Here is a 26,449-nt window from a genome sequence, read left to right as displayed (position 1 = left end):
ATGGTATAGTCTCATGAGAAAGCCGTTTCTGTGACAGCCCCAGTAGGGGTCTCATCTCAGAATGAAGAGGAAAAGTACAGAATGAATGGCTCTGTGATACTCAGTCCTCCAGAATCCCATCACACCTCTTCAGCCCCTGAGGGCTCTACTCTGGTACCATAGAGGTGTGATTCTTCAGCAGCATGAATCCTAAATGAGCAATAATCAGGAAAAAACTAAATCCACTAACAATCCAACAGTAATGAGACAGACTTACTAACAAATTGACAGACATACAGTCCAGTTCATAGAAGCCACAAGCAAGACTCCCCAAACTCCTGGAGTACCCAGAGACCCAGAATGATCAGTGCGACTAATAATGAACTAATCATGGTCTTGAATGAAGACAGTGGTGAGTAGAATCGGGTGCCTTAATGCTGGGCTAAAACAAAACCCTGCACCCACACCGGGCGCTCCGTTGGCAGCAGATACGTGTCGGACGGGGACGGGGGAAACCTGATCCTGCACGAGCGCTCTGACTCTGAGATTATTACGAGCACGAGTCCGCAGGTGTGAAATCTGCCCTGCTCTGTGAACACGCCTGACGCTTAAAGCTTGTGCCTTTGGGTTCACATTTCACAGCGGTGTCAGTCAAAAGAAACAGTGCACGCAGTATACCCATAAGCAGGAGTCCAGCAATAACACGCGATCTTGCACACACAGATTCACACGCGGGTGAGTACAGGGAGAATGAACTGCCAAAAGAGTGTATGCTGCCCGCTCATCACAAGAGGGCCAAAGTACGATGCGGCAAATTTAAGATCAATGTCCCCTTTCCTGTATTCAGAAAAATGCGCAGTTGCCGCAGGATATTACAGAAACACCATTTAAATCAGTTGTTCTCACACTTGGGCGCGCAGAGAGTTTGCTGTTGTGGCGGTTTGCAGTCATTGATCTGCTATATTATGATACAATGCATCATTGAAAATAACCATAAAAATAAAAAAGACAACAAAATAAAACTAAGAAGATGTCATGCGCTTACATTACATGCGCTACCATTTGAAATTATAACGTTACTTTATTTTATCTGTCTCTGCCACTGCCCGCCATGATAACCTGTCTGTTTGCAAGGCAACGCCAGGCGGCGCCACTTCGGTTCAGCTCGCTCGCTCGTCATATCGGTAACATTAACTGAAGCAGGGATCAGGCCACCAGCATGGAACGGTTTTTAAAACAAAACCTGTCAACCCCCTCAAGAAAGCATGTCGGTATCGGAAATACCAACAGAGGTTTTTAGATTTGGGGTTCACTTACACTGGGTCAGAGGAAAACTGTAGGACACTGTGTCTATCCTTATTTAGACTCAGAATTGTAGACTCAGTTTTTAGGCATGTCTTAAATTAGGGCCATTTGTTAGGCTTCTTTCTGTTTAGAAATGAAATCGTTTTTGTTTTATTTTTCCTGACCAACAGACAAATATTGAATTGGCGAAGCCAATTAAACTGTTATGTGCAATTAAAATAAAATTAGAATTTATGAGTAAACAAAAACCACTTTAAACATCTAACTGCAGCCTGTATCTGTTCTCTTGAGCAAAGTCCGCCGCTAAAATGATGAGGTAAGGCAGACTAAATAGACCCGCCCACCGCCGACAGGTCAGCTGATTAGAGCACGTGCGGGGTGGTCACATGACCGCACTTCTCTGTATGTTTGTTTGGGACCTCACCAGCGGAGCTGAACGATGGCTGAGACGGAAGACAGAGAAAACTTGCTGGGCGAATATGAACCTCTCCACCCCAGGGCTGATGGCGACGCTCCGAAGCCGATGTCCGCGATTTGTGACCCGAGCAAGCTGGCGCACCGGGTGCTTGTGCTGGTGTTCATGTGCTTCCTGGGCTTCGGTGAGCGGAGAGCTTCGGACACCTAGCAGCTTCGCTGTAGCTTAGCATGGTAGTAGCATGTGATTTAGCCGGATACCCTCAGTAGCTTTCTATGAGTTTAACATTTAAGCTGGTGGAATGTACCGGGTGTTCTGGAGGGTCTATGCTGTTTTGAACAAGCCGACTAGCTACCAAGCTGATTGTGAACAAACAAGCAAGTGATTCCCGTCAGTGTGTTCAGTGCCGAACCGAAACCAGTAAATAGTGTTACCGATATGGCAAGCCGTTTTAGCTTTAATTCATTTCTAGAGGATATCGCAGATTCTAACTAGTTAGAATGCAAATACTTGATGTGAGAAATTCAATTGTAACTACTTATGTGTATTTTCCTGTATCAGAAATTCGATTTTAACTAGTTAAAATTCATATTATTGATATCGGAAATTCTATTTTAACTAGTCAGATTGAAAACGTTTTTCTCATTCATTTCAATGGGAATTGGAATTTGACCTAGTTAAAATGCCAATTTCTGATATCATAAAATCAATTACTGATATCAACAATATAATTTCAACTAGTTAAAATACCTAATTCTGATATCATGAATTCAATTTTAACTAGTTAAAATTGGAATTCTTGATATCAGGAATTCAGTTTTAACTAGTTAAAATTGGAATTCTTGATATCAGTAATATAATTTTAACTTGTTTTAATCAGAATGTCCAATTTTAACTAGTTAAAATACAATTCTTGTTATCAAAAATGAAAGGTCCCATTGAAATGAATGGGGAAAACACTTGAATTATAACTTGTTACAATTGAATTTCTGATATCAAAAATTTGCATTCTAACTAGTTAGAATTGTATGTGCGATATCCTCTAGCAATGAATTAAAGCTAAAACGGCTTGCCATTTACCAAAACCGATTCACATCTGCTCACTCTGAAGCGTGTTTCCTGCTGTGTTTTAGGGAGTTATTTCTGCTATGACAACCCGGCAGCTCTGCAGATACAGGTCCAACAGGTGAGAACTTCCGCGTTACCCTGTCAGTCTTTGGCTTTAACCCTTTAAGTTCTAATATCATAAATACGTTCTTAACTGAACATTCTAATGATGATGTAACAGTCACTGCAGGTACTAGAAAGCAGTGGAGTTCTAGAACACTGACTTAGAATTGGGGAAAAAACATGCCAAAGAACATAGTACTACTCTTTAAAGGCTTACCCCGTTCCAGTAGAGCGTACTGGATGGTTTGGTTCCTTGCACAGTCCCGTATTGTCAGATGCACTATTTGCGCCCACTTAGGACATAACATTTATTTGGCAGAAGCTTTTATCCAAAGCAACGTACAATTAATGCATACCGACGGCCATTGGAACAATTACAAAATACAGGTCCAATTAGGTACAGTACTCATTATGTAACAGTTATGAACATGAACACATTAAGTCCAGTTAAGTCCACAGTAGGCATAGGCTAGATCAGAGAATAATGTTAAGTCAAACTAGGAGGCATGACAACAAGATACAACATCAAGATAATGACACAAGTGCAATGGATGGACGTACATATAACATGAAAATGCTGCAGGACAATGCAGCGGCTTGTCCAGCTGTAGACACTCTGAGGAGCTGTTGTCTGCTTACTGAAGAAAACGGACTCAGACACTAGAGGCCTGAGTTGTAAGCTCTTCCAGGTGCAGATCCCTCCTGTGGACACTGGAGCTCAGTCTGATCCACAGGTCATTTCCTGTCCCACAGACAGGCTGCTCCTAATTATGTTTTATCTCACACAGTCCTAAATGCCACATTGGCTGCGCAGAGCTCGGACCTGCATCTGCGATATCTAATCTGTGACCAGCTGTCTGTAATGTGTAACTGTTGACATTTGCATTGCATTAAGTGCTTATGAGCACTGTGAGACTGGTGTAAGGCTGCTGTAGGATCCCTCTCTGTTCCTCCCCAGTGATTAAAGCCATTGTGTGATCAGATAAGCAGAGCCAGTGGGTGGCTGAGTGTGCTTTAGCGCTGTGTGATGGTGGATTCAAACTCGGGTCCACACCGCAACGTTTGGCTGTTTATTAACCCGCTTTGCCAGCTTGGTAATCTGTCTGTGGTCAGTCCTGTGGGGGAGGCCACTTCCTTTTTTAAATGTCAGCGTTTGTGGAGCCGGTGCTGCTGTGCTTACTTTACTGTTGCCAGGAAGTGTCCTCAGCAACGACAGTGTTAACAGCTTAAAGTGTGTAACAGTGAGCCTCAATCTGTGTTCTTAATCTTTTTACTCATTACTCATTGACTCTTTAATATTAAATATTTTATTTTATTCATGTTTCCATTTCAATATACACTGTTTTATTCTTCTGTGTTTTAAACCCTTATAACTGATTATGATTGCTGCGTTTTTCCCTGTTTTTGCCTTTTGTTTTTATTTTTCCTGTTAAGCACTTTGAGCTGCAGTCTGTATGAAAGGTGCTATACAAATAAAGTTGTTGTTATTATTATTATTATTATTATTATTATTATTATTGTCATTATTATTATTCTCGGCTGAAGTTCAGCAGTTAGCTGCATTCTGCCCAGGATCAGTATTTGCTTTCAGTGATAAATGAAATGAGCGTGTGGTTTTCCTCTGTGTGAGGACTGTGTGCAGCATCGCAGTGTCATGCTCCTGCTCTCTTGCGTGTTTAAGGACATGAACCTGAACACCTCCAAGTTCATGCTGCTGTACGCCTGGTACTCCTGGCCCAACGTGGTTCTGTGCTTCCTGGGCGGCTTTCTGCTGGACCGGGTCTTCGGGATCCGGTGAGTTGAGATCTTTTTGTCTCACACACTCCCTGAATCAAAGGGCTTTACCTCTTTACTGTGCCAGCGCTCACCTGTTGGGTCTCTGGGCGTTTGGAGACGTGTCATGACCAGGTTATCGCTCCGTTTCTTTCAGGCTGGGAACAGTCATCTTCTCGCTGTTCGTTTGCGCTGGACAGGTAAGTACCTGGCGCATGACGCAGGTGTGTTTAAATGGCTTGGGTCTCCTCCACGGTGTTTGTGTGGAACGCACCCCAGTCTCTGAGTGACGTGTTCTTCTTTATTAATGTTCTATTTATTAATGTTCAAAATCCACTGCTGGTTGCCCTTCGGCGTTTGTGTTCCAGGTGGGAGGGTTTCTCCCGCTGTTGGCTGCCCTGGCTCACACCTGTGTGTGGTGGAGGTGAAAGACTCATGTTCTCTCTCTGAACGTTTCCTCAGGTCATCTTTGCGGCTGGAGCATTGTTTAATGCTTTTTGGTTGATGGAAGTCGGACGGTTTGTTTTCGGGTAAGAATGTCATGAAATGTTTTTTTTTAATGTGTATTTTTTTGTTTGGTAGACTGCGAGTTTAGATGGGTATCTTCAGTCTGAGGATGACTGTGGTGAGATTCCCTTTACAATCCTGAGCCAGACCGTCCTGCAGGGATCTTCACAAATGACTCGTAATTAATGGTTTGTCTCCAGTCCTGGAGGGCTGCAGTGTCTGCAGGTTTGACTCCAGTCCTGGAGGGCCGCAGCGTCTGCAGGTTTAACTCCAGTCCTGGAGGGCCGCAGCGTCTGCAGGTTTAACTCCAGTCCTGGAGGGCCGCAGCGTCTGCAGGTTTAACTCCAGTCCTGGAGGGCCACAGTGTCTGCAGGTTTAACTCCAGTCCTGGAGGGCCGCAGCGTCTGCAGGTTTAACTCCAGTCCTGGAGGGCCGCAGCGTCTGCAGGTTTAACTCCAGTCCTGGAGGGCCGCAGCGTCTGCAGGTTTAACTCCAGTCCCGGAGGGCCGCAGCGTCTGCAGGTTTAACTCCAGTCCCGGAGGGCCGCAGCGTCTGCAGGTTTAACTCCAGTCCCGGAGGGCCGCAGCGTCTGCAGGTTTAACTCCAGTCCTGGAGGGCCGCAGCGTCTGCAGGTTTAACTCCGGTCCTGGAGGGCCGCAGCGTCTGCAGGTTTAACTCCGGTCCTGGAGGGCCGCAGCGTCTGCAGGTTTAACTCCGGTCCTGGAGGGCCGCAGCGTCTGCGCGTTTAACTCCAGTCCTGGAGGGCCGCAGTGTCTGCGGGTTTAACTCCGGTCCTGGAGGGCCGCAGTGTCTGCAGGTTTAACTCCGGTCCTGGAGGGCCGCAGTGTCTGCGGGTTTAACTCCAGTCCTGGAGGGCCGCAGTGTCTGCAGTTAAACATGTAAAACAAGACTAGATGAGTTTGACACCCCACCTTATGCCCTTAAAACCATGCAAAGCTGCAGGATACCTACAATGCCTCTTTGCCACATAATATGACTTATCTGTGGAGTGTATGCTTTCATAGACTAAGCTTTATCATTCTGTTCTTAAAAAAACAAAAAAACAAATAGGTTTCCTGCATGGTATTTATGGAAGTTTAAGAATTTGTGTGTTTGCTGGAGTAAAGAATTTTAAACAGTATGTGTCCGCATGTCTGCATGTGTTCTGTCTGAAAAGCCCTTTGATTTGTGTTTCTCAAACTGCTCATTGAGTTTGTCATATGATTGCATGGTTTCCAGGAGTGTATTTGGTGGTGATTTGGTTGGCTGCCTGTGTTAGGAGCTGAATGTGTGTGTTCTCTGTGCAGGATGGGGGGAGAGTACCCTGCAGTGGACGTGTGTTTGGTGGTGATTTGGTTAGCTGCGTTCTCTGTGCAGCATGGGGGGAGAGTCCCCTGCAGTGGACGTGTGTTTGGTGGTGATTTGGTGTGCTCTTTTTGATCAGGATCGGGGGCGAGTCCCTGGCGGTGGCTCAGAACACGTACGCAGTCAGCTGGTTTAAAGGGAAAGAGCTCAACCTGGTGTTCGGCCTTCAGCTCAGCATGGCCAGGCTGGTGAGTCTCCAACATCTCATTAACATCTCATTAACATCTCATTAACATAATTATATTTCTATCTTGTGTTTAGTGCTGTATGTACGTGTTTATTGGTGTGTTTGTGTGTATTTAGTACAGTGTGTGTGTGTGTGTGTGTGTGTGTGTTTCAGTGAAGCGCTGTGCCTAACCGCATTTTCTCTGCCGTCTCCAGGGCAGCACGGTGAATATGAATATTATGGGCTGGGTTTATGGCCGTGTGCAAAGCACGCTGGGATCAGCCGGACACACCACCCTGGGGGCCACGCTCATGATTGGTCAGTATTCAGTGATGCCCCGCCCACTTATCAAGCAAGCCGACTATCAGTAATTCACTGTTATTAATGAAATTACATTGATATTTGTGTGTGATGAAGTGTTTCCAGAATAAACCTCTGAATGCCGTGTGCTTGGGAGTGGTTTTGGGCAGGATTACGAGCCGTTTTGGGCAGGATTACGAGCCGCTTGCCGATTTCTTGGCGTTTATCTATGCTCTTCCGATCAGTATTCAGGGCTCCGTTCCGCCTGTCTGTCCTGGGAAATCTTGCTTTGCATTTTCTGCTGCAGTCAGACACCGTGTTCTTCAGCCAGGCCTGAGCCTGTTCAGCAGGCTGGGCTGCGTTCAGCCAGGCCTGGGCTGCTCAGCAGGCCTGGAGCCTGCTTCAGCCAGGCCTGGAGCCTGCGTTCACAGCCTGGCGTGCGTTCAGCCAGGCCTGGAGCGTGCGTTCAGCCAGGCCTGGAGCCTGCGTTCAGCCAGGCCTGGAGCCTGCGTTCAGCCAGGCCTGGAGCCTGCGTTCAGCCAGGCCTGGAGCCTGCGTTCAGCCAGGCCTGGAGCCTGCGTTCAGCCAGGCCTGGAGCGTGCGTTCAGCCAGGCCTGGAGCCTGCGTTCAGCCAGGCCTGGAGCCTGCGTTCAGCCAGGCCTGGAGCCTGCGTTCAGCCAGGCCTGGAGCCTGCGTTCAGCCAGGCCTGGAGCGTACGTTCAGGCTCGTGTGTCCCTGAACCCAGGCGAGCACAGGAAGCCGTTGTTCCAGAAAACGCTTTCATTTTCACTTCTGCTCCCTGCTCCTTGGCTTTGAGTGCGTTGACAGCAGCACCAGCCGATTAGCAGGTTTCTCATGCAGTGAACTTCCCCCTAAACCAGTGAAATTCCTCCTGCAGTTACTGTGTCGGCCAATGGCCACATTCATTTTAGAAAGTGATACCAACCCGTTTGAGCTAAAACGTGAATATTTAGCATGTGCATGTGTGTTAGGGGCACGGTATGTGATATCTGTGTGTATTCTGGGGTTGTGTTGTTGTTTATTCCGGTGGTGTGTTTTAGTGTTATTGTTTATTCCGGTTGTGTGTGTTAGTGTTGGTGTTTATTGTGGTGTTGTGTGTTGTGTTGGTGTTTATTGTGGTGTTGTGTGTTGTTGTTAATTGTGGTGTTGTGACCCTGGTTGGAGGGATATGCCTCTGTGCTGATGTGTGAGTGAGTGCGTGCGTGTGTGACCCCAGTCACACACCTGCCCCACCTGACCCAAACACCTGTCCCACCTCACTCACACACCTGTCTCTCCCTGACTGTCCGTGTGCAGATCGATCTGCAGGTTCCTTGGCTGTGTTTCTGTGTTTAAAATACTGGGCCCTATGGTATGCGGTAGCAGAATTTATGTATGGATTTTGCTAAATAGATATGAAGATATCAAACCATCAAAGAGATAGATATGCAGATAAAAATGTGTCAATTTTGATTAATATTTTGCGTGTACTTTCACAGAAATGTTCGGATGTCTGCAAACATTCATTTTGTAAAACTGAAATGAAAGTGATGATTTAGGGGTAAAATAATCTTGTGAAATAAGCTGGTTTCCTGTCAGAACAGGGATTTTAGGCTGAATATATTTCTCTCCCTGTTGGGTGTGTCATGCTGTTCATCTTTTCCTCTTTCAGCTGCAGTGATGTGTGTGTGTGTGTGTGTGTTCTCCCTGTTTCAGCTGCAGTGATGTGTGTGTTCTCCCTGTTTCAGCTGCAGTGACGTGTGTGTTCTCCCTGTTTCAGCTGCAGTGACGTGTGTGTGTGTGTGTGTTCTCCCTGTTTCAGCTGCAGTGACGTGTGTGTGTGTGTTCTCCCTGTTTCAGCTGCAGTGACGTGTGTGTGTTCTCTCTGTTTTAGCTGCAGTGACGTGTGTGTTCTCTCTGTTTTAAGCTGCAGTGGATGTTGTGTTCTCTCTGTTCAGCTGCAGTGACGGGTTTGTGTGTGTGTTGTTGTGTGGTGTGTGTGTTGTTCTCCCTGTTTCAGCTGCATGTGGCGTGTGTGGTTCTCCCTGTTTCAGCTGCAGTGATGTGTTGTGTGTGTGTGTGTGTGTGTGTGTTCTCTGTGTTCAGCTGCGTGATGTGTGTGTTCTCCCTGTTTCAGCTGCAGTGACGTGTGTGTGTGTGTGTGTGTGTGTGTGTGTGTGTGTGTGTGTGTTTCTCCTGTTTCAGCTGCAGTGATGTGTGTGTGTGTGTGTGTGTGTGTGTGTGTTCTCCCTGTTTTAGCTGCAGTGATGTGTGTGTGTTCTCCCTGTTTCAGCTGCAGTGACGTGTGTGTGTGTGTGTGTGTGTGTGTGTGTGTGTGTTCTCTCTGTTTTAGCTGCAGTGACGTGTGTGTTCTCTCTGTTTCAGCTGCAGTGACGTGTGTGTTCTCCCTGTTTCAGCTGCAGTGACGTGTGTGTTCTCCCTGTTTCAGCTGCAGTGACGTGTTTGTTCTCTCTGTTTCAGCTGCAGTGACGTGTGTGTGTGTGTTCTCCCTGTTTCAGCTGCAGTGACGTGTTTGTTCTCTCTGTTTCAGCTGCAGTGATGTGTGTGTGTGTGTGTGTGTGTGTGTGTGTGTGGTGTGTGTGTGTGTGTGTGTGTGTGTTCTCTCTGTTTCAGCTGCAGTGACGTGTGTGTTCTCCCTGTTTTAGCTGCAGTGACATGTTTGTTCTCGCTGGTCTGCGCTCTGATCTTGGGCTTCCTGGATAAACGGGCTGAGAAGATTTTAAACAAGGAGCAGGGAAAGACGGGTGAGTGTGACATCATCACCGTCCCGTGACCGATCGGCTGACTCAGGAGTTTGATAGCTTTCAGCCGCGTATGTGGTAACGGCGTGTCATTTCCTGTCTGCAGGGGAAGTGATCAAGCTGTCGGATGTGAAGGAATTCTCCATGTCCCTGTGGCTCATCTTCATCATCTGCGTGGCCTACTACGCAGCCATCTTCCCCTTCATTGGCCTGGGCCAGTGAGTGACAGGCTCCGCCCATTTATTTATTATTCTGCTCCTTTTCCCCCTTTACTCCCAGTGCGCTCTGACCAATCATATTCATCACCAGAGCTCACTGTCCAATCATATTCATCACCAGAGCTCACTGTACAATCATATTCATCACCAGAGCTCACTGTCCAATCATATTCATCACCAGAGCTCACTGTCCAATCATATTCATCACCAGAGCTCACTGTCCAATCATATTCATAACCAGAGCTCACTGTCCAATCATGTTCATCACTAGAGCTCTGGTTATTAATATGATCAGTACGCGCTAGGATGTCCTGAAGTCTAATGAGCTGTTCTTCAGTTTTGCTGCAGTGTTGAACTGTTGCTTCTGTGCTCAGACAGAATTTTGCTTTTCAAGACTAAATGAGGACCTGCGATTGTAGAGAAAGAATAGAATGTATTTAAATTTGCAGTTTGCAGTGGGGGAGCTGATGGGGGAAAGAAAGTGAAAATACAAAGAATAGATTCCCTGAAGCTGAGCTGAACTGTGTTCGTGTGTGATGTGAGACTGACGGGGAGCCTTTCAGAGGGAGGAGGTGAAGCAGTGCTCAGAGTGTGTGCTGGGAGCAGCTCTGCTATAGGACTGCATTACTCAGGAACTTCACAAGCGCTCACTTCCTATTAAAGCTCACACCGCCATCTCCCTTAGCAACAGGTATCTTTCCCTCCCAGAGGTAATGGCTGCCAAACGGAGACTTCCTCAGCAGATCAGTCGCTGTGTCTGAGGGGCGCGTGGAGGCCTGGCGCACGCCTGGTGCCCTCTGGGACCTCAGAGAAGATTAGAGGCGTGGGGATGGAACAGACATCGTTTTAAGCAGAGTTCTGTGGGAGTGAAGCTTAGAGCAGGAGAGAGTATCTGTGATGTTTAGGTATGAGAGAGGGGGAGGGAGAGAGATAAAGGGGGGGGGGGGCAGAGAGAGGGAGGGCAGAGAGGGAGGAGAGAGGGAAGTGCTCTTAATGCTGTCTCTCTCCACAGGGTTTTCTTCATTGAGAAGTTTAACTTTTCTCCTGCTGAAGCAAGAGCTGTGAACAGGTAATACTGACCCTTCAAATACACACCCCCCCACACACACACACACACACACACGTTGCTTGGATAATGCAGAGGGATGGTGTGGATGTGAGTGTTTGCGCTTGGATAATGCAGAGGGATGGTGTGGATGTGAGTGTTTGTGCTTGGATAATGGAGAGGGATGGTGTGGATGTGAGTGTTGGTGCTTGGATAATGGTGAGGGATGGTGTGGATGTGAGTGTTTGCGCTTGGATAATGGTGAGGGATGGTGTGGATGTGAGTGTTTGTGCTTGGATAATGGAGAGGGATGGTGTGGATGTGAGTGTTGGCGCTTGGATAATGGTGAGGGATGGTGTGGATGTGAGTGTTGGTGCTTGGATAATGGAGAGGGATGGTGTGGATGTGAGTGTTTGCGCTTGGATAATGGAGAGGGATGGTGTGGATGTGAGTGTTGGCGCTTGGATAATGGAGAGGGATGGTGTGGATGTGAGTGTTTGCGCTTGGATAATGGAGAGGGATGGTGTGGATGTGAGTGTTTGTGCTTGGATAATGCAGAGGGATGGTGTGGATGTGAGTGTTGGCGCTTGGATAATGGAGAGGGGTGGTGTGGATGTGAGTGTTGGCGCTTGGATAATGGAGAGGGATGGTGTGGATGTGAGTGTTTGCGCTTGGATAATGGTGAGGGATGGTGTGGATGTGAGTGTTTGCGCTTGGATAATGGTGAGGGATGGTGTGGATGTGAGTGTTTGCGCTTGGATAATGGAGAGGGATGGTGTGGATGTGAGTGTTTGTGCTTGGATAATGGAGAGGGATGGTGTGGATGTGAGTGTTTGTGCCTGGATAATGGTGAGGGATGGTGTGGATGTGAGTGTTGGCGCTTGGATAATGGAGAGGGATGGTGTGGATGTGAGTGTTTGCGCTTGGATAATGGAGAGGGATGGTGTGGATGTGAGTGTTGCGCTTGGATAATGGAGAGGGATGGTGTGGATGTGAGTGTTGGCGCTTGGATAATGGAGAGGGATGGTGTGGATGTGAGTGTTTGCGCTTGGATAATGGGAGAGGATGGTGTGGATGTGAGTGTTGCGCTTGGATAATGGTGAGGGATGGTGTGGATGTGAGTGTTTGCGCTTGGATAATGGAGAGGGATGGTGTGGATGTGAGTGTTGGCGCTTGGATAATGGAGAGGGATGGTGTGGATGTGAGTGTTTGTGCCTGGATAATGGTGAGGGATGGTGTGGATGTGAGTGTTGGCGCTTGGATAATGGAGAGGGATGGTGTGGATGTGAGTGTTTGTGCCTGGATAATGGAGAGGGATGGTGTGGATGTGAGTGTTGGCGCTTGGATAATGGAGAGGGATGGTGTGGATGTGAGTGTTTGTGCCTGGATAATGGTGAGGGATGGTGTGGATGTGAGTGTTGGCGCTTGGATAATGGAGAGGGATGGTGTGGATGTGAGTGTTTGTGCTTGGATAATGGTGAGGGATGGTGTGGATGTGAGTGTTGGCGCTTGGATAATGGAGAGGGATGGTGTGGATGTGAGTGTTGGCGCTTGGATAATGGAGAGGGGTGGTGTGGATGTGAGTGTTGGCGCTTGGATAATGGAGAGGGGTGGTGTTGATTATCTTTGTGACAGCATCGTGTACATCATCTCCGCTCCGGCCTCGCCCATCCTGGGCTTCCTGGTGGATCGGACCGGGAAGAACGTGGTGTGGGTCATGTGCGCCGTGTTCGCCACGCTGGCTGCACACATGATGCTGGCCTTCACCTTCTGGAACCCCTGGATTGCTATGGTGACCGCCTCGCGTTGTCAGCAGCACTTGTTGTTTTTTAGATCTGAGTTTATTTCATATTATTTGTGTGTGTTTGGGGTGGGGGCAGGGTTGAGGTGGGGGGTGGGGAACCTGAGACTGCGGGGGTGGGGGGGACCAGTGGAACAAGACTTTGCATTACACTGATAATGGTTTGGGAGCTAAAATGTTTTATTAGTCTTTTTTCTCCTAGTAAATATGGATTCGTAAACGGATAGGTCATATGGGGCTTTAATGTCTCCTTGAATCCTTAATAAGGCGAATCTAACAGTTTTACAAGCATGATATTACTGCTTTATTAAGCATTCATGAACAGTATTATTGATTTATGAAGGGTGATATTGAACAGTGCAGCCAGTGAACTTCAAATAAAAAAACGTATTTGCTGAACAGATGCGTTTATACGATGCTACATTTTCACAGAGGAGTTCTGTGTAACCTTATGAATGCTGAGTGTGTATAAAGTTAAGTTAAATTATCAAACACCTGATTTCAAACACCAGTTTCATTTTCCCTTCGCTCCAGGGTGTTTATCACATCACGTTCAGCTTTATTCTGTGTGTAAAGTTTGTAGATTATTTAGCTTTCGGTACTTGAGCATTGTGTGCAGTGGCATTAGCATTGCTAGCACGTCGCACAGTGGAGCTGGTGGCTAGGCTGTTAGCACCTCTCTGTGTTTCAAATGTGTACAACGCTGGCATTAGCATTGCTAACACGTTGCACGTTTGCATTTGTGGCTCGGCTGTTAGCGTCTCTGTGTGTTTTAAATGTGTGTGATGCTGGCATTAGCATTAGCATTGCTAACACGCCGCGCAGTGGAGCTGGTGGCTGGGCTGTTAGCGTCTCTGTGTGTTTAAAACGCTCGCCATGAGCCGTCCTGCCTCAGGATTTGCTCGGAGCCTGTGTTCATAAAGCAGCTAATCCGGGGTGTGTTCTGTCCCCGCAGTGTCTGCTGGGCGTGTCCTACTCCCTCCTGGCCTGCGCTCTCTGGCCAATGGTGGCCTTCCTGGTTCCTGAGCACCAGCTGGGGACCGCCTATGGATTGTGAGTGTTTAGTCACATGACCTGGGCTGGGTGGGTTTGGGCTGGGTTTGCAGTCAGCACACGCATGTTCTGCAGTGGTTCATTAGCTAGTGTGTCTGTTCTCCAACTGCAGTCTAGTGTGTCTTCTCAGGTGTGTCTACTACCTCTCTGCTCTCCTGTGGTCCTGCCCCCCCCCCCCTGTCCACAGCATGCAGTCCATTCAGAACCTTGGCCTGGCACTCATCGCCATGGCAGCAGGAGCCATCCTGGACCACAGGGGGTACCTGTTCCTGGAGGTGTTCTTTTGTGCCTGCATCTGCAGTGAGTCCCGCCCCCTCTCACCTGCATTACACCTGTCCCGTCTTTTCTGCATTACACCTGCCCCCTCTCACCTGCATTACACCTGTCCCCCTCTACTGCATTACACCGCCCTCACCTGCATTACACCTGCCCCCTCTCACCTGCATTACACCTGTCCCGTCTCACCATGTGTGTTAGTGCTGTTTCTCTGTCGCTCTGAGGTGTGCAGGTGTTTGTCTCTGAGGTGTGCAGGTATCTCGGGTATGTGTGTTAATGCTGTGTTTCTCCTCAGTGGCCCTGATCGCTGTGGTGTTGCTGTACCTTGTGGACTTTCTCAGAGGTAAGAGGCGGAGGCATATTGAGGCCTCTGCTGTTTGTTTGTCTGATTGGGCTGGTGGTCTCCGTAGTTACGCTGCTGTAACCGCTGGTGGTCTCCGTAGTTACGCTGCTGTAACCTCCTCTCTTCCCGTCTCCAGGAGGGGATCTGAACCTCTCCGCCTCGGCCAGAGCCAGACTCCGGGGGAGCAGCACGTCTGATTATGAGTGAGTACGCCTGAGCCCGCGTGTTCAGGACGGGCGTGGGTACGGCCTGCCCGCGTGTTCAGGACGGGCGTGGGTACGGCCTGCCCGCGTATTTCGTATGTGTTCAGACCCACACTGAAGCTCCACCAAAACCCCAGAGAGCAGGCTACAGTCTGAGAGCGACGGGCTGCAGTTTAGGTGCCCGTGTAGCGAACCGGCGGCGAGCGGCTGTTCGTAGACGGCAGGCTAGAGCGGCTGTTCGTAGAGCGCAGGCTGAAGGGCCTTTCGTAGAGCGGCAGGCTGAACGGCTGTTCCGTAGAGCGGCAGGCTGAACGGCTGTTCCGTAGAGCGGCAGGCTGAACGGCTGTTCCGTAGAGCGGCAGGCTGAACGGCTGTTCCGTAGAGCGGAAGGCTGAACGGCAGTTCCCTAGAGCGGCAGGCTGAACGGCAGTTCCCTAGAGCGGCAGGCTGAACGGCAGTTCCCTAGAGCGGCAGGCTGAACGGCTGTTCCCTAGAGCGGCAGGCTGAACGGCTGTTCCCTAGAGCGGCAGGCTGAACGGCTGTTCCCTAGAGCTGCAGGCTGAACGGCTGTTCCCTAGAGCGGCAGGCTGAACGGCTGTTCCCTAGAGCGGCGGGCTGAACGGCTGTTCCCTAGAGCGGCGGGCTGAACGGCTGTTCCGTAGAGCGGCGGGCTGAACGGCTGTTCCGTAGAGCGGCGGGCTGAACGGCTGTTCCGTAGAGCAGTGGTGCTCTGTGGGAAGTAAGGCTGTCAAAAGTGCCATGAAATTGAGTTCGAATATATTCGAATATCATTTGCCTATAATACACAAAAATAAGCTGCTTTTTGTCGGGCGCAATATGCACGTGACGCTCCCTCCAAACTGGCCTGCACGTTATTTTCCACAAGCGGGCAGTAGAATAGAGGACATCGGTGAACTTTCACACTAGGTTACTACATCTTCAACTTTGTGGCGTGTACGTAGAAAATCACGTCAAAGCAGTGATTTATAAAATTTCAACATGACTCGATTTGACCGTGGAAACGGTTGTGGCTCTCAGGTCTTCACTTCGCGTATGCACACAAGCTCATTTTATAAATGAGCCCCCTGCAGTTTCTATAACCTAATGCGCAAATGAATAAAGCACTTTCTTGTGGATGTAATTTGCCGCAACTCAGCATTTATTAATCACAATAATAGGGAAATAATTGTTTATAGGAAATCCCTGTTTATTTCTTAACACAAAAACGATTCAAACGGCTAATACCTGTAGCCTAAAACAACAGAAATTACTTGCTCTGTTTAGTTTGTTTAACTTCTTTTATCTTCCAATTTTATCAATCTTCAGAACAGAAAGGAAACATAGCCTGCCATGGGAACATTATTCAGCCTAAATTGTTAGCTGACCAGATCTATTGAACGAAGTGAAAAAAGAGACTGACTCGCGAGGCTAGCTGACCAGTAACGTCAGGTGTCCATGGAGCTGAAAGTATCACCAGAGGTTATTGGCAAGGAAACCAAACGACCCACTTGTTCTGAAAAAGATTTTCGAATAGTTTTTTTGACAGCCCTAGTGGGAAGTGTAGTACGTTGGTCCTGAGATGAGGGAGCATGGTTGGCAGTGTTTGCATGGCAGTACTGTGGGGTTTTTATGCGTGTTCTCATGCATGTGTGTTCGTATGCACGCATGTTCTTCCGCACACGTGCTGGTTTTAACACTCATGCGCTCTGGGCCATCCCCAGACTAACCTCTCCTGTGATGTGTTACAGGTGAGCACGTTCAGTCCGGCTGCCACCAATCACCTGAGGAGCCTCACCTGTCACTCACTCACCTGGGGCATTACTGCGTCATACAAGCTCCTCCCACTGCTCTGACTCCTCCCACATGCAGCAGCTGGCTCCACCCTTCCCACTGACCTCACTGACTGACCCCTCCTCCCTCTGGGGTTACACCTTATTTTAGTTGTTTGCTTTCTCAACCACTTTTACTTAAGTATGAGACGAGAAGGGGCGTGTCTGGACCTCATACCTGCACAGCTCCGGTACTTTCCCACAGGATAAACCTCGTGGACGTCTGACAGGCTGTAATGCAGTGGAGGGATCTGAATGGGGAGGGCCCAGGTGAGTGTACAGGGAGAGGCTGCAGACTCAGGCAGCTGGACGGGGTTCCTCAGGGCTCAAGCCTTGGCTCCATTTGGAGAGTATAAATCAGACTGCACTGAGACCTTATTCAGCTTATATCTGCCTGGTGCTGGAGGGGCTCCTATGCTGGTTCAACTCCGTCTTCCTGCTTTCATCTGCCATAAGATGCACATTTTTATCTGTTCTCTCTCCCAAGAGTTACGGCGGGAACAAGCAAATTTCCTTTTTTAACGTCCTGAACGTTTTCTGCCGGAGCCTTTGAAAATTCAATGCTTATATTCTCTTGCTGCTTTTTTATTATTTTTAAAGAAAAAAATTATTTAAGCACCTGTTCGAAAGCTGTGTGCAATATGATTGAGGTAATCAACGAAAGAGGCATTTAAAAACACACAACCACACTAACAAAGCAAAGCTGAAATTGAAACCGAATCTGAGCTCATCTGTGGGTTCTGTCCGATTCTGATTCTGATCATGGACATGCTACAGCGCGAGCGCTTCCTGCTGTTACACACCTGGGCGGTTTGGCTCCTGCAGGATTCTGACATTGGTCACCAATCCATAGCGGATATGATGACCCCTCCAGGGTTGCCTTTTTTATTTTTAAGGGGCCGCAAACCAAACTTAAACCCTTCAGGTTCAATTATAAGTGATAATCCAACTATAGGATGGCTATACTAATAGAGTAATGTTTTTTTATAATAAACAGAAGACAAGGTGGACATAAAAAGTACAGTATGAGGTCAATGTTTTTGTTTTCATTTAAGATTTACATGAGTCCAGAATGTAATAGAGTGTTATGTTGAGACTGTGTGTTATCTCTCTTTGCCAGTCATTTAGACTGCTGGGCAGTCCTTCAGTATAATGATGTTGAATTTGAGGTCCTAACCTAGAGCATCTTACCACAGTATGGTACTGTACACTTGAACTGGGTGGAAAATATGAGAATCCATGTGGAGAACGGCTTAGTTTTTTTTTTTTTTTCCCCCCAGTGTAATTATTCCAGAGGGAGGGGGTGCTTGGATGTCATGGCTTACAGTAACTCCAAATCGGATCAAATGCATTTGTACAGAAATGGGATCATTTGTAAAATGTATTTGTACAGCAGATTTCTCAGAACATTAGTAACCACAGACATTACAGCATAGGGGTGGGGGTGGGGGGGGGCTGGGTGACACTCCTGAGGGGGACTAAGAGGCAGGAACCTCGAGAGGAACCAGACTCCAAACGAGGGAGCCCCCACTCCAATGGGCCCCGGGGGGGGAGGAGACAAGCTTATTGCACATTCACCCCCCCCCCCCCACTTTCTAACACATTCAAAATGGCGGATTCCTCTCCTAAGCCAATATGGGCGCATGTGGCTCTTAGTATTTTACAAGCCTTCCCCTTAAATTCTGCCGTAAGCCCCTGAGCTTACAGAGTTGTGTGCTGTGGTTTGCTGTAGTCCACTGCAGTTTACTACAGTTTGCTGCGGTTTACTACAGTTTGCTGCGGTTTGCTGCGGTTTACTGCGGTGTCCAGTCAAGTAATCACAGCTGGGAATTCATCAAAGACTGATCTGATTTTATTGCTGAATCTGGTAAATACAGTTCCGATTGTAACTTTTTAACTTTTTTTTTTTTTTTTTTTTTTTACAATGTACTCTTGCAGAGTAGGAGGGCAAATAAACATGCAATGTTGATTTTAAACTTGTCGTCTCACTTTGTTCAACTAAGCAAGTCGTCCATTTTTGTTTTTTCTGTCTCATTGACTCGTTTGTAAACCTGCTGAAGTGGCACGTGCATACAACCCCAAACTCCATCAGGTGCATTTTCAAGGCTGGGTTTTTTTTTTTTTTTAGATCAATTTATTTGCACTCATCATATAAAAATTACAAAGTAAAACAAATACACTTACTTAAAACAGTACAAAGTGGGCTATTTTAAAAAGTGAGATGCTAAAATGAGAAACAATTTGTAGAGTATTGAGTGCAAGGATTACCCATTAAGCCAGCAATAGCTGGCTCATTTTCAGTGGGGTCCGAGACTGGACTATTAAAATAACTAAATATACAACATAATGTTCCAGTCAGTATTTACTGTTGCACTGGTTTATTCTCAGGGTGTGTTGTGCAGTGTTCAGGTGTGTGTTCATATGTGTGTGTTCAGGTGTGTATTCGTGTGTGTGTAGGCCGTTTAGACATGCTGAATGTTCAGGAGTGTTGCTGTGACCTTGTGTTTGTGGTGTATAGGATTGTGCTCAGGTGAGTGTACCTGTTGTTTGTGGTGTATAGGATTGTGCTCAGGTGAGTGTACCTGTTGTGTTTGAGGTGTATAGGATTGTGCTCAGGTGAGTGTACCTGTTGTGTTTGCGGTGTATAGGATTGTGCTCAGGTGGTGTACCTGTTGTGTTTGCGGTGTATAGGATTGTGCTCAGGTGAGTGTACCTGTTGTGTTTGAGGTGTATAGGATTGTGCTCAGGTGAGTGTACCTGTTGTGTTTGAGGTGTATAGGATTGTGCTCAGGTGAGTATACCTGTTGTGTTTGGTGAGGTTTGCAGGTGCGGTGTGTACATGCGGGGTGATGGTGAGCGGTATGGAATCTCACTCAGGTGAGGTGTGTGTGTGCGTGTGTGTGTGATCTCGCTCAGGTGAGGTGTGTGCGTGTGTGTGTGATCTCACTCAGGTGAAGTGAGTGCACCTGCTGTGTTTCAGAAGGAAGCGCCCCCTGCTGCAGGGGCAGGAAGGTGAGCAGCTCCAGCCCATCTCTGTGTTTGGACTGCGGAACCGCTACCTGTGCAGGCTGGGTGCTCAGGTACACGCGCACGCACACGCACACATACCTCACTCATACATACACATGCACACACATGTTCGCACACACCTCACTCATATATACACACACACACACGCACACTCACACACACCTCACTCATACGCACGCGCGCGCACACACACACCTCACTCATACACACACACACACCTCTCTTACCCTGCAGACTGTCCAATCACCATCGGCCTTATTGTGCTTGCGTACTTTGTGGTTGGTGGAGCTCCTCTCTGGTAACCATAGAGTGTTTCTGTGGGGACTGCACCCACAGCCCCTCCCTATTTAATTATCCCTGGTTGTTCCAAGAAGCCAGGAAGTGCTTTGTGTTCTTTGTGTTTGTGATTGGCTCCATTTAGTGCCTGACTGCGTGTCCTTTCCCAACAGCTCCCAGGCCACTTCTCCAGCCACCGTTCCTCCCTGGGACACAGGAGCGTGCTGAAGTAACACTCGCTCTGTGCTCGGCTCGTAAGCCTGGGGGAAGGGGGCGGGGTCACAGATTCCATAAACTCACCAGATACCCCACTCCTGCATGCTTTGCGCTCTACTTCTTAACTACCGGAGGTTCTGGTTGGTTCCCAGAGATTCTGCTATTGTTACATCACAGTACGGAATGACCAATCCCACAGCACTCAACTTGGCCACACCCCTTTATTAATATGTGGAAAATGCATCATATTGGAATGTTTTTTGCTTTCAGTAGCAGAGACAGAATTTTCAGTTTTTGGAATACAGGGGCTGAGAATCTGGTGTGTGTGCAGCAGGGGAGGGCAATTCTGGTCCTGGGGGGCCGGTGTGTATGCAGGTTTTTATTTCCTTCAATTACCCAGGCTAAATGAGCTAATTAGCTGCACACATGAACGCTGGTTCACTTGTACATTAGGTCACAGTAAAAGGGTTCTTACAGGGACACAAGAACAATCTCTGGCTGTCATTCACGCACTTATCAAGAAATGTAGCTAAACTGTCTGAGGTGTAAAAGTTAGGGCTAATTAATTAAGGCCAGAAGTTGGCAGGAACCCTAGAAGTGGATTCAACCCTCGTTCCACGCCGCTGGTGTACAGCATGTTCACACACCAGGGCCTGGAAACACCACAAAATTCCATTCCAATGGTTTAACCATAACCATTATATTCAATATCTTTTGAATTTGAGGATTTTTCTCTTACTGAATTTGCCAAGACCTTGCTACAAAAGCTGTTCAGATTGGTTTGGAGGTTAAATTTAAGGTGGCTAACACGGTTGGTTATGTACGAAAGGTATTAATTTTGTATGTTCATTGTTGCACTGCTCACGGTGTCTGGCTCGGTCCTCTAACGGTCACAGTGGGCGTTATGTTGTAGTCTCAGTCTGTGCTCTGTTACCTAACCTTTGCTCTTTCCTGCATTAGCTTTTGTCCTTTTTGAAAGAAAACTGTTCAGTGAAATTGGGCGCGATCGAACATTAAACACACTTCTGTGCCATAGAAAATAATTTGGTTCCTGGATTTGCTATACTTAGTTCTGTTTGCTCCATTTTTAAAGCTGATGAGTGCTTCTCTGCTCTTTAAACTCCTGGGGATTTGGCACTGAAGTACCGGATAACACTGCAGCCAATTAAGGTTGAGGAAAGGGGCTGAAGTTCGGCGTCTGCAGCCGCCGTTGTCTGTTCCTCTGGTACAGCTCCACCGTTACTGCCTCTGCCCAGCTCAAATGCTTCATTAACCTTTCTTAATACTTTTCCAGCAGAACCAATGATAATATTTTTCTCTTTGTGAAAGGTCAGTTGCATTTCAATGTCTTTGCTTTTCTGCATTGAAGTAAGAGGCCGTTTTAAATGTGACTTAAAGCTGTATTTGAAAATAACCTTTTTTTTTTTTAGATGAAATCTGTAAATGTCAATTGTGAATTAAATCATTGATATGTTATTTTACTGAAGACTAGATCAGCTATAACCATAATACTAGCGCTGTATGATAGTTTCTGTGGGAGGTCTGTGCTCTGGTTACACACACAGGTCCATGGTAGTGTGTGTATGTTTGTGTGTGCGTGCGCGTGTGTATGCATGTTTGTGTGTGTGTGTGTGGTCAGTCTGTGACAGGTGTGAAATCTGGGTTCTAACACAGCACACCACTGTGTTCAAATTGTATGAACAGAATTTTTATTTATTAATGAGTTTATTCCTGTTTTTAATGTTCTGGAGGAGGTCTGGAGGAGGTCTGGAGGAGGTCTGGAGGTCCGTCCTCGTACGGTGGGCGATGCATTAAGGGGTTAAAGGTGTGAGTCAGTCTCAGAGGGATGCAGTGTGGAGCGGCAGTGCAGGAGCCGTTAAAGTTACCTGCACTGAAGCGTAAAGGTGTTCAGACCTGAAGCCCGGGGAAATGCTCAGCTGAATGACAATGGGATGGGTCACGGTCTTCAGCCCTATGGGGTCAGTTCCTAATGTGAACAGCCTAACATTTAAAGGAATGCAGTTTGGAGATGTTGTGGCCTTTTCTCTCTTTTTTTGGCTCCATTTGCAGGGTCCTGAAGCTTCAGTTTACCTGTGTGTCTCACACCTGGCTGATACCGGTAACACCTGCATTCTTTGGGGTAAAAAATCTGGAAACTAACTGCCAGCACACCAAAGGCCTTTTTCTGACTGACATTGCTCTGCTGTGTTTCTGGTGTCTCAGCCGTCCGATATCTCCTCCTGCCATCTAATTAGCATTAAACGCCGAGTGACCGACTTCCACAGTCATCCGTCATTTGTCACGCTCGTTTATTCACACTTTCTGCAGCCACTTCAGGACATTTAGAGAAATAAGCACATGAATCTAAAGTCTTTACCAGCCTGTTACACCCCCCTTGTATTTACCAGCATGTTGACGTTTGTATCTTCCAGATGAAATGATTCCCGTGTCCGTACCTGGCTGTTTGTATCTTCCAGATGAAATGATTCCCGTGTCCGTACCTGGCTGTAGACGCCGTCTCCTCAGCTCCTGTATCAGCGGGCGTGTCTGTCTGGCTCCGGCTTGCCTTCGCTGCCTCGTTCAGGCTTCTCGCCTGGTGCATTCTGGGAAAGCGCACCCCGGTGGTGTCCCGGCAGCTCCGTCGGGCCGTTCTCCTTTCCCATAATGCCTTGCGGGCGCGCGGCGCGCGGCGCAGGCGGCCGGGCGGACCCTCCGGCTGCACAGCCGGGCGAGGAGGCTCCTGCGCTGGCGGGTGGAGCAGGACCAGTACAGCGCCGGGTTCACGCAGCAGTTCAGGCTGACCACGGGCCTCCAGCTCTTGTAGCAGAGCATCACCAGGCTGAGCAGCCTGCAGTTGGCGGGCTGGTGGACGCGCACCAGCAGGTATGCCACCCGCATGGCGTGGTAGGGCAGGAAGCAGAGCGTGCCGAGCAGACAGAGCGCCAGGATGGAGCGCATGGCCTTCGCGCTCCGCCCTGCGCCCCCCCCCACGCCCCCCCCGGCCTGGCACAGCGTCCGCGCAGTGAGGCAGTAGCATGTGACCATGACCAGTAAGGGCAGCAGGAAGCCCACCGCCGTGACGAACAGGCCGTAGGGCAGGTAGCGGCTGAATCCCGTCGGGCCGGTCATGTCGAAGCACACAGTCGTGTTGTTTATGAAGCCGGAGTGCGCGAAGATCGCCGTGGGCGCGGTCTCCACGGCGACCAGCAGCCAGACGGCGGCGCAGGTGAGGGTGGCGGCCCGGCGGGCGCGGCAGCGCGTAGCGGCGGCGGGGTGGCGAGCGCACAGGAAGCGGTGCATGCTGATGCAGGCGAGGAACGTCACGCTGCCCCCCAGGTTCAGCGAGAACAGGAAGTGCACGGCCTTGCAGGCGGCGTTGCCGAACGGCCAGGTGTCGCCCATGGCGTAGCTCGCGGCCAGCAGCGGCAGCGGCAGCACGTACAGCAGGTCCGCCACGCTCAGGTTCGCCAGGAAGATCACCGAGCAGCTCCACGTCTTGGTTCTGCCGCACACAAACCACAGCACCGTCCCGTTGAGCGTCAGCCCAAACACAAACACCAGGCCGTACGCCAGGGGAAACGTGATCCTTTTATAAGCCTCTGATACGGGACATAATGTGAAGTTATCCCCGTCCATTTCGCTGTGAGAAGGTGATCCTTAGAACAGCACTTATCTACTAAAAAAGATTCAGGTGCATGTTCCATCCTGCGCCATGCGTTAATATGTTAGCGAAAATGATTCAAGCCAGAAAGAGCATTGCAACTGTACTCCGAGAACGGTTGTCTCCGACTGACGCAAGTACTGTATGCCTGGCGTTTTTAGTCTCCAAGAGAGCGCCTATCTACATTGCCTCGGCGCTTTAATAACTCTGTTTATTTTAATATCCCGTCTCTTTATCTAAAACAGGTCATGTGTTAGCTGAATGGCACTGGCAGGTAAAGCGGGAAACATGAACACGCGCGTGTCCCAGCGTGATGAATAGGTAAATAAAGAACCCGTTTCATAAAGCACCTGGGTGAGACTGACACCTGGGATGGGTGAGACTGTCACCTGGGATGGGTGTACTCGGCGTTCCTTTGGAAACTGGTGCGGTTACCGAGAATGCGTTCTGAAGTTCGGAATGTTCGTTGCACCCAATTGTTTTCTCTTCATTGAGAGGATGAGATTGTTTGTATGTTTATATATTTTTGCAAACAAGTGTATTGCACACGAACAGCCCGCCCTGCCCACCCCAGTTTTGGTGTATTTAAACATACGTTAGCAGATAACTGCGAAGCCTTGAGTCATCGTGTTGAACTCGTAATATGAACGGGAAACGTTTGATTGCCAGGATGCTAGTGACTGCAGCTGCTGGTGTGAGTCAACTGGATCATGATACAGTGCCTCTGTTGGGCATTTTTTTAAAGACGAATGAGACCCCTATCAGTAGGCTATGCCAAAGAATAAAGACGTAATCCATTCTTTTCACAAAGGAGCGAAAGAACTATATAAAACTCGATTGCCTTCTGTCTGTATGTAATTGTTTCGTTGTGCATACTTGCAGACGGATCTCACCTTCAGCCACGCGCAGTTAATTAAGTCTGTCAGTTATTCTTTGACTGACGCAAAAAAAAAAAAACTTTCGTGTGTCCTGTCAGTCTTTCCGGACTCACTGTAAGCTTAATGCTGACAGTCTGGGGGGGGGGCTTCTGATTTGTTCCTCGGCGGGGATGCATGTGTGTTTTTTTTTCGCTCGCCTTGCAGAAAGCGGCAACAAGCCTCTGTGATTGATGTTGATTACCGGGCTAAATGACTCCCAGTCCTCGCGACCCGTGGTATAAGTCATGTACGACCTAAACATCTCATTGGCTGCGAGAACACTTTCCAATTCGGGCGGCTGACTGCAAGGCTATTTCGTTTCAAAGTGTTCTTTGAGATTCGAGCGCCTGCAACAAGATCCGACCATGCTGAGGAGTAGCAATCATCGGTTTGTACATTTTGGTGACGATATGTATACATTGAGCTATTACCGACGTATAGCGAATGTTTAGAATGTTGATATGCTGATGTGCTATTAACATTAAATGTCAATATTACATTTTAAATTCAGCCTTCGTTTCCTTTACCGCTGCTCTGTCTTCCAACTTGCCTATAGCCTCCATCAGTCTTTCTAGCTGTCATTCTGTCATTCTCGGTGAATGGAAGGCGAGATTCGCCTCGTTTTTGATGGAGCTCGATGCACATTGCCATTTAGCCGTATGCGACTATTAATCCGTGCAACTTTGTCCGTTCTTGCAGTGCCATTTATCAGGGGGAAGACGGGAGACCGCGCGGCGGCGTCCTGGCTGGCACGCGGGAGAGGAAGCGTCTTTCCCTCTGTATCAATCAGGTAAATTGCAGGACGCCCGATCCATCAGGTTCATTAAGAGACGGACTGCGCGGGACTGAAGAAAAATAACCCACAAGCCAGGGACCGTAGTGTGTGATGGGTCGCGTCTGTTTTGTTAGATCAGGTTGTGTTGATTACTGGTATTTTCAGCACCGCCCGATTTATATCAGACTGTGTTTTGTTTGAGGGTCACGGAAGAAAAGGGGAATAATCGATCGTTTTATGTGGAATTTAAAAAGCTGAACCGCACAAACGAACGTGTTTCCTGAATGAGACACAATTAGGAATAAATCGTGCCTCGACCCTGCACTCTGAACATCATCAGTACATGCAACAGTCATCGAAAGATTCAATATGTCTGAAAGTGGATAAAGTTATTCACGTTATGTGTTTAGATAAATCGATTAAGAAAATCCGAAAATCACTTCACTTGTTGAAAAGCCAAATCAGCAGGGTAGATGGTTCATGCAAACTCGCTACCGTACCCTGCGAAGAGCGATGCTGGATTCGTGTGCCGTAATGATGCTAGGAGCTGTCCTTTCAGAACCTCGTCTTACATTTCTCATTTTAAACCCCCTTTATAGTATTTTCCGCCTAAATCTAATGCATAATCCGATCATTTAAAAAACCATCACTGCTCGCGACGTAATTGCCTTTTTGGTGCCATTAAAGGTGTTCCAGCCAGGCTGAATGGCAGTCTCCTGTCCCGGTTACAAGCTGATTTTCGCCTCTTCAGCGTGGTACCGGCAGCTGAAGTCTCATTATAGCACTATTCACACGGTCTGACACTTCAAATGGGATTCATTTTTCATTTGCGCTTAAGCACGCGCTCTCTCGCGTATGCCCGCTATAAAATCGGCGTGCAGTCTGCGCCCGCCGTTCCTTGTTCTGTAGTTCCGAACATATTGTACTCTGGATGCGTTTTTAATGCTTAAAGACGTACGACGCTGGGGATTGCAGTACCACAGTTGAAAAGTTGACTGATAGGCATTCATTGGAACGACGACAGCCGCCCGTTTCTAATTCCTCAAATGCGCGGGAACATTATG

General features: G+C 48.1%; 3 protein-coding genes across 4 annotated transcripts in view; 2 read left to right on the top strand and 1 right to left on the bottom strand.

Moving 5' to 3' along the window:
- Positions 1-1,660: 1,660 nt before the first annotated feature.
- Positions 1,661-21,336, top strand: mfsd1 (major facilitator superfamily domain containing 1). Of its 2 annotated transcripts, XM_064303282.1 has the most exons (18): positions 1,661-1,883; positions 2,833-2,885; positions 4,551-4,663; positions 4,800-4,842; positions 5,105-5,172; positions 6,594-6,702; positions 6,896-6,998; positions 9,647-9,745; positions 9,849-9,960; positions 10,973-11,029; positions 12,641-12,797; positions 13,762-13,859; positions 14,047-14,159; positions 14,431-14,478; positions 14,615-14,681; positions 19,491-19,590; positions 19,990-20,070; positions 21,126-21,336. In XM_064303282.1, exons 1-17 carry the CDS (start codon positions 1,724-1,726, stop codon positions 20,047-20,049), a joined length of 1,560 nt encoding a protein of 519 aa, XP_064159352.1. In that variant the 5' UTR covers positions 1,661-1,723; the 3' UTR covers positions 20,050-20,070; positions 21,126-21,336. The 2 variants fall into 2 exon arrangements, with proteins under 2 accessions (XP_064159352.1, XP_064159353.1); XM_064303283.1 differs by lacking the exons at positions 19,491-19,590; positions 19,990-20,070; positions 21,126-21,336 and adding an exon at positions 16,430-16,679 and having other exon boundaries at positions 1,662-1,883.
- A 1,276-nt stretch (positions 21,337-22,612) lies between these two features.
- On the bottom strand, positions 22,613-23,668 carry LOC135235750 (P2Y purinoceptor 6-like). The gene has a single exon (XM_064301537.1). The coding sequence runs from the start codon at positions 23,666-23,668 to the stop codon at positions 22,613-22,615; it is 1,056 nt and encodes a 351-aa protein (XP_064157607.1).
- A 1,131-nt stretch (positions 23,669-24,799) lies between these two features.
- The window catches only part of schip1 (schwannomin interacting protein 1), a 247,376-nt gene continuing 245,726 nt past the window's right edge, over positions 24,800-26,449 (top strand). The window contains exons 1-2 of the mRNA XM_064303275.1: positions 24,800-24,998; positions 25,310-25,400. Of these exons, the coding sequence (XP_064159345.1) occupies positions 24,976-24,998; positions 25,310-25,400 (114 nt within the window). The 5' untranslated portion in view covers positions 24,800-24,975. The remainder of the gene's footprint in view (positions 24,999-25,309; positions 25,401-26,449) is intronic.

Source organism: Anguilla rostrata, chromosome 12 (genome assembly GCF_018555375.3).
Source record: "Anguilla rostrata isolate EN2019 chromosome 12, ASM1855537v3, whole genome shotgun sequence".
Lineage (NCBI taxonomy): Eukaryota > Metazoa > Chordata > Actinopteri > Anguilliformes > Anguillidae > Anguilla > Anguilla rostrata.
The sequence above is the reverse complement of the archived record's forward strand: the minus strand, read 5'-3'. Positions and strand labels throughout refer to the sequence as shown.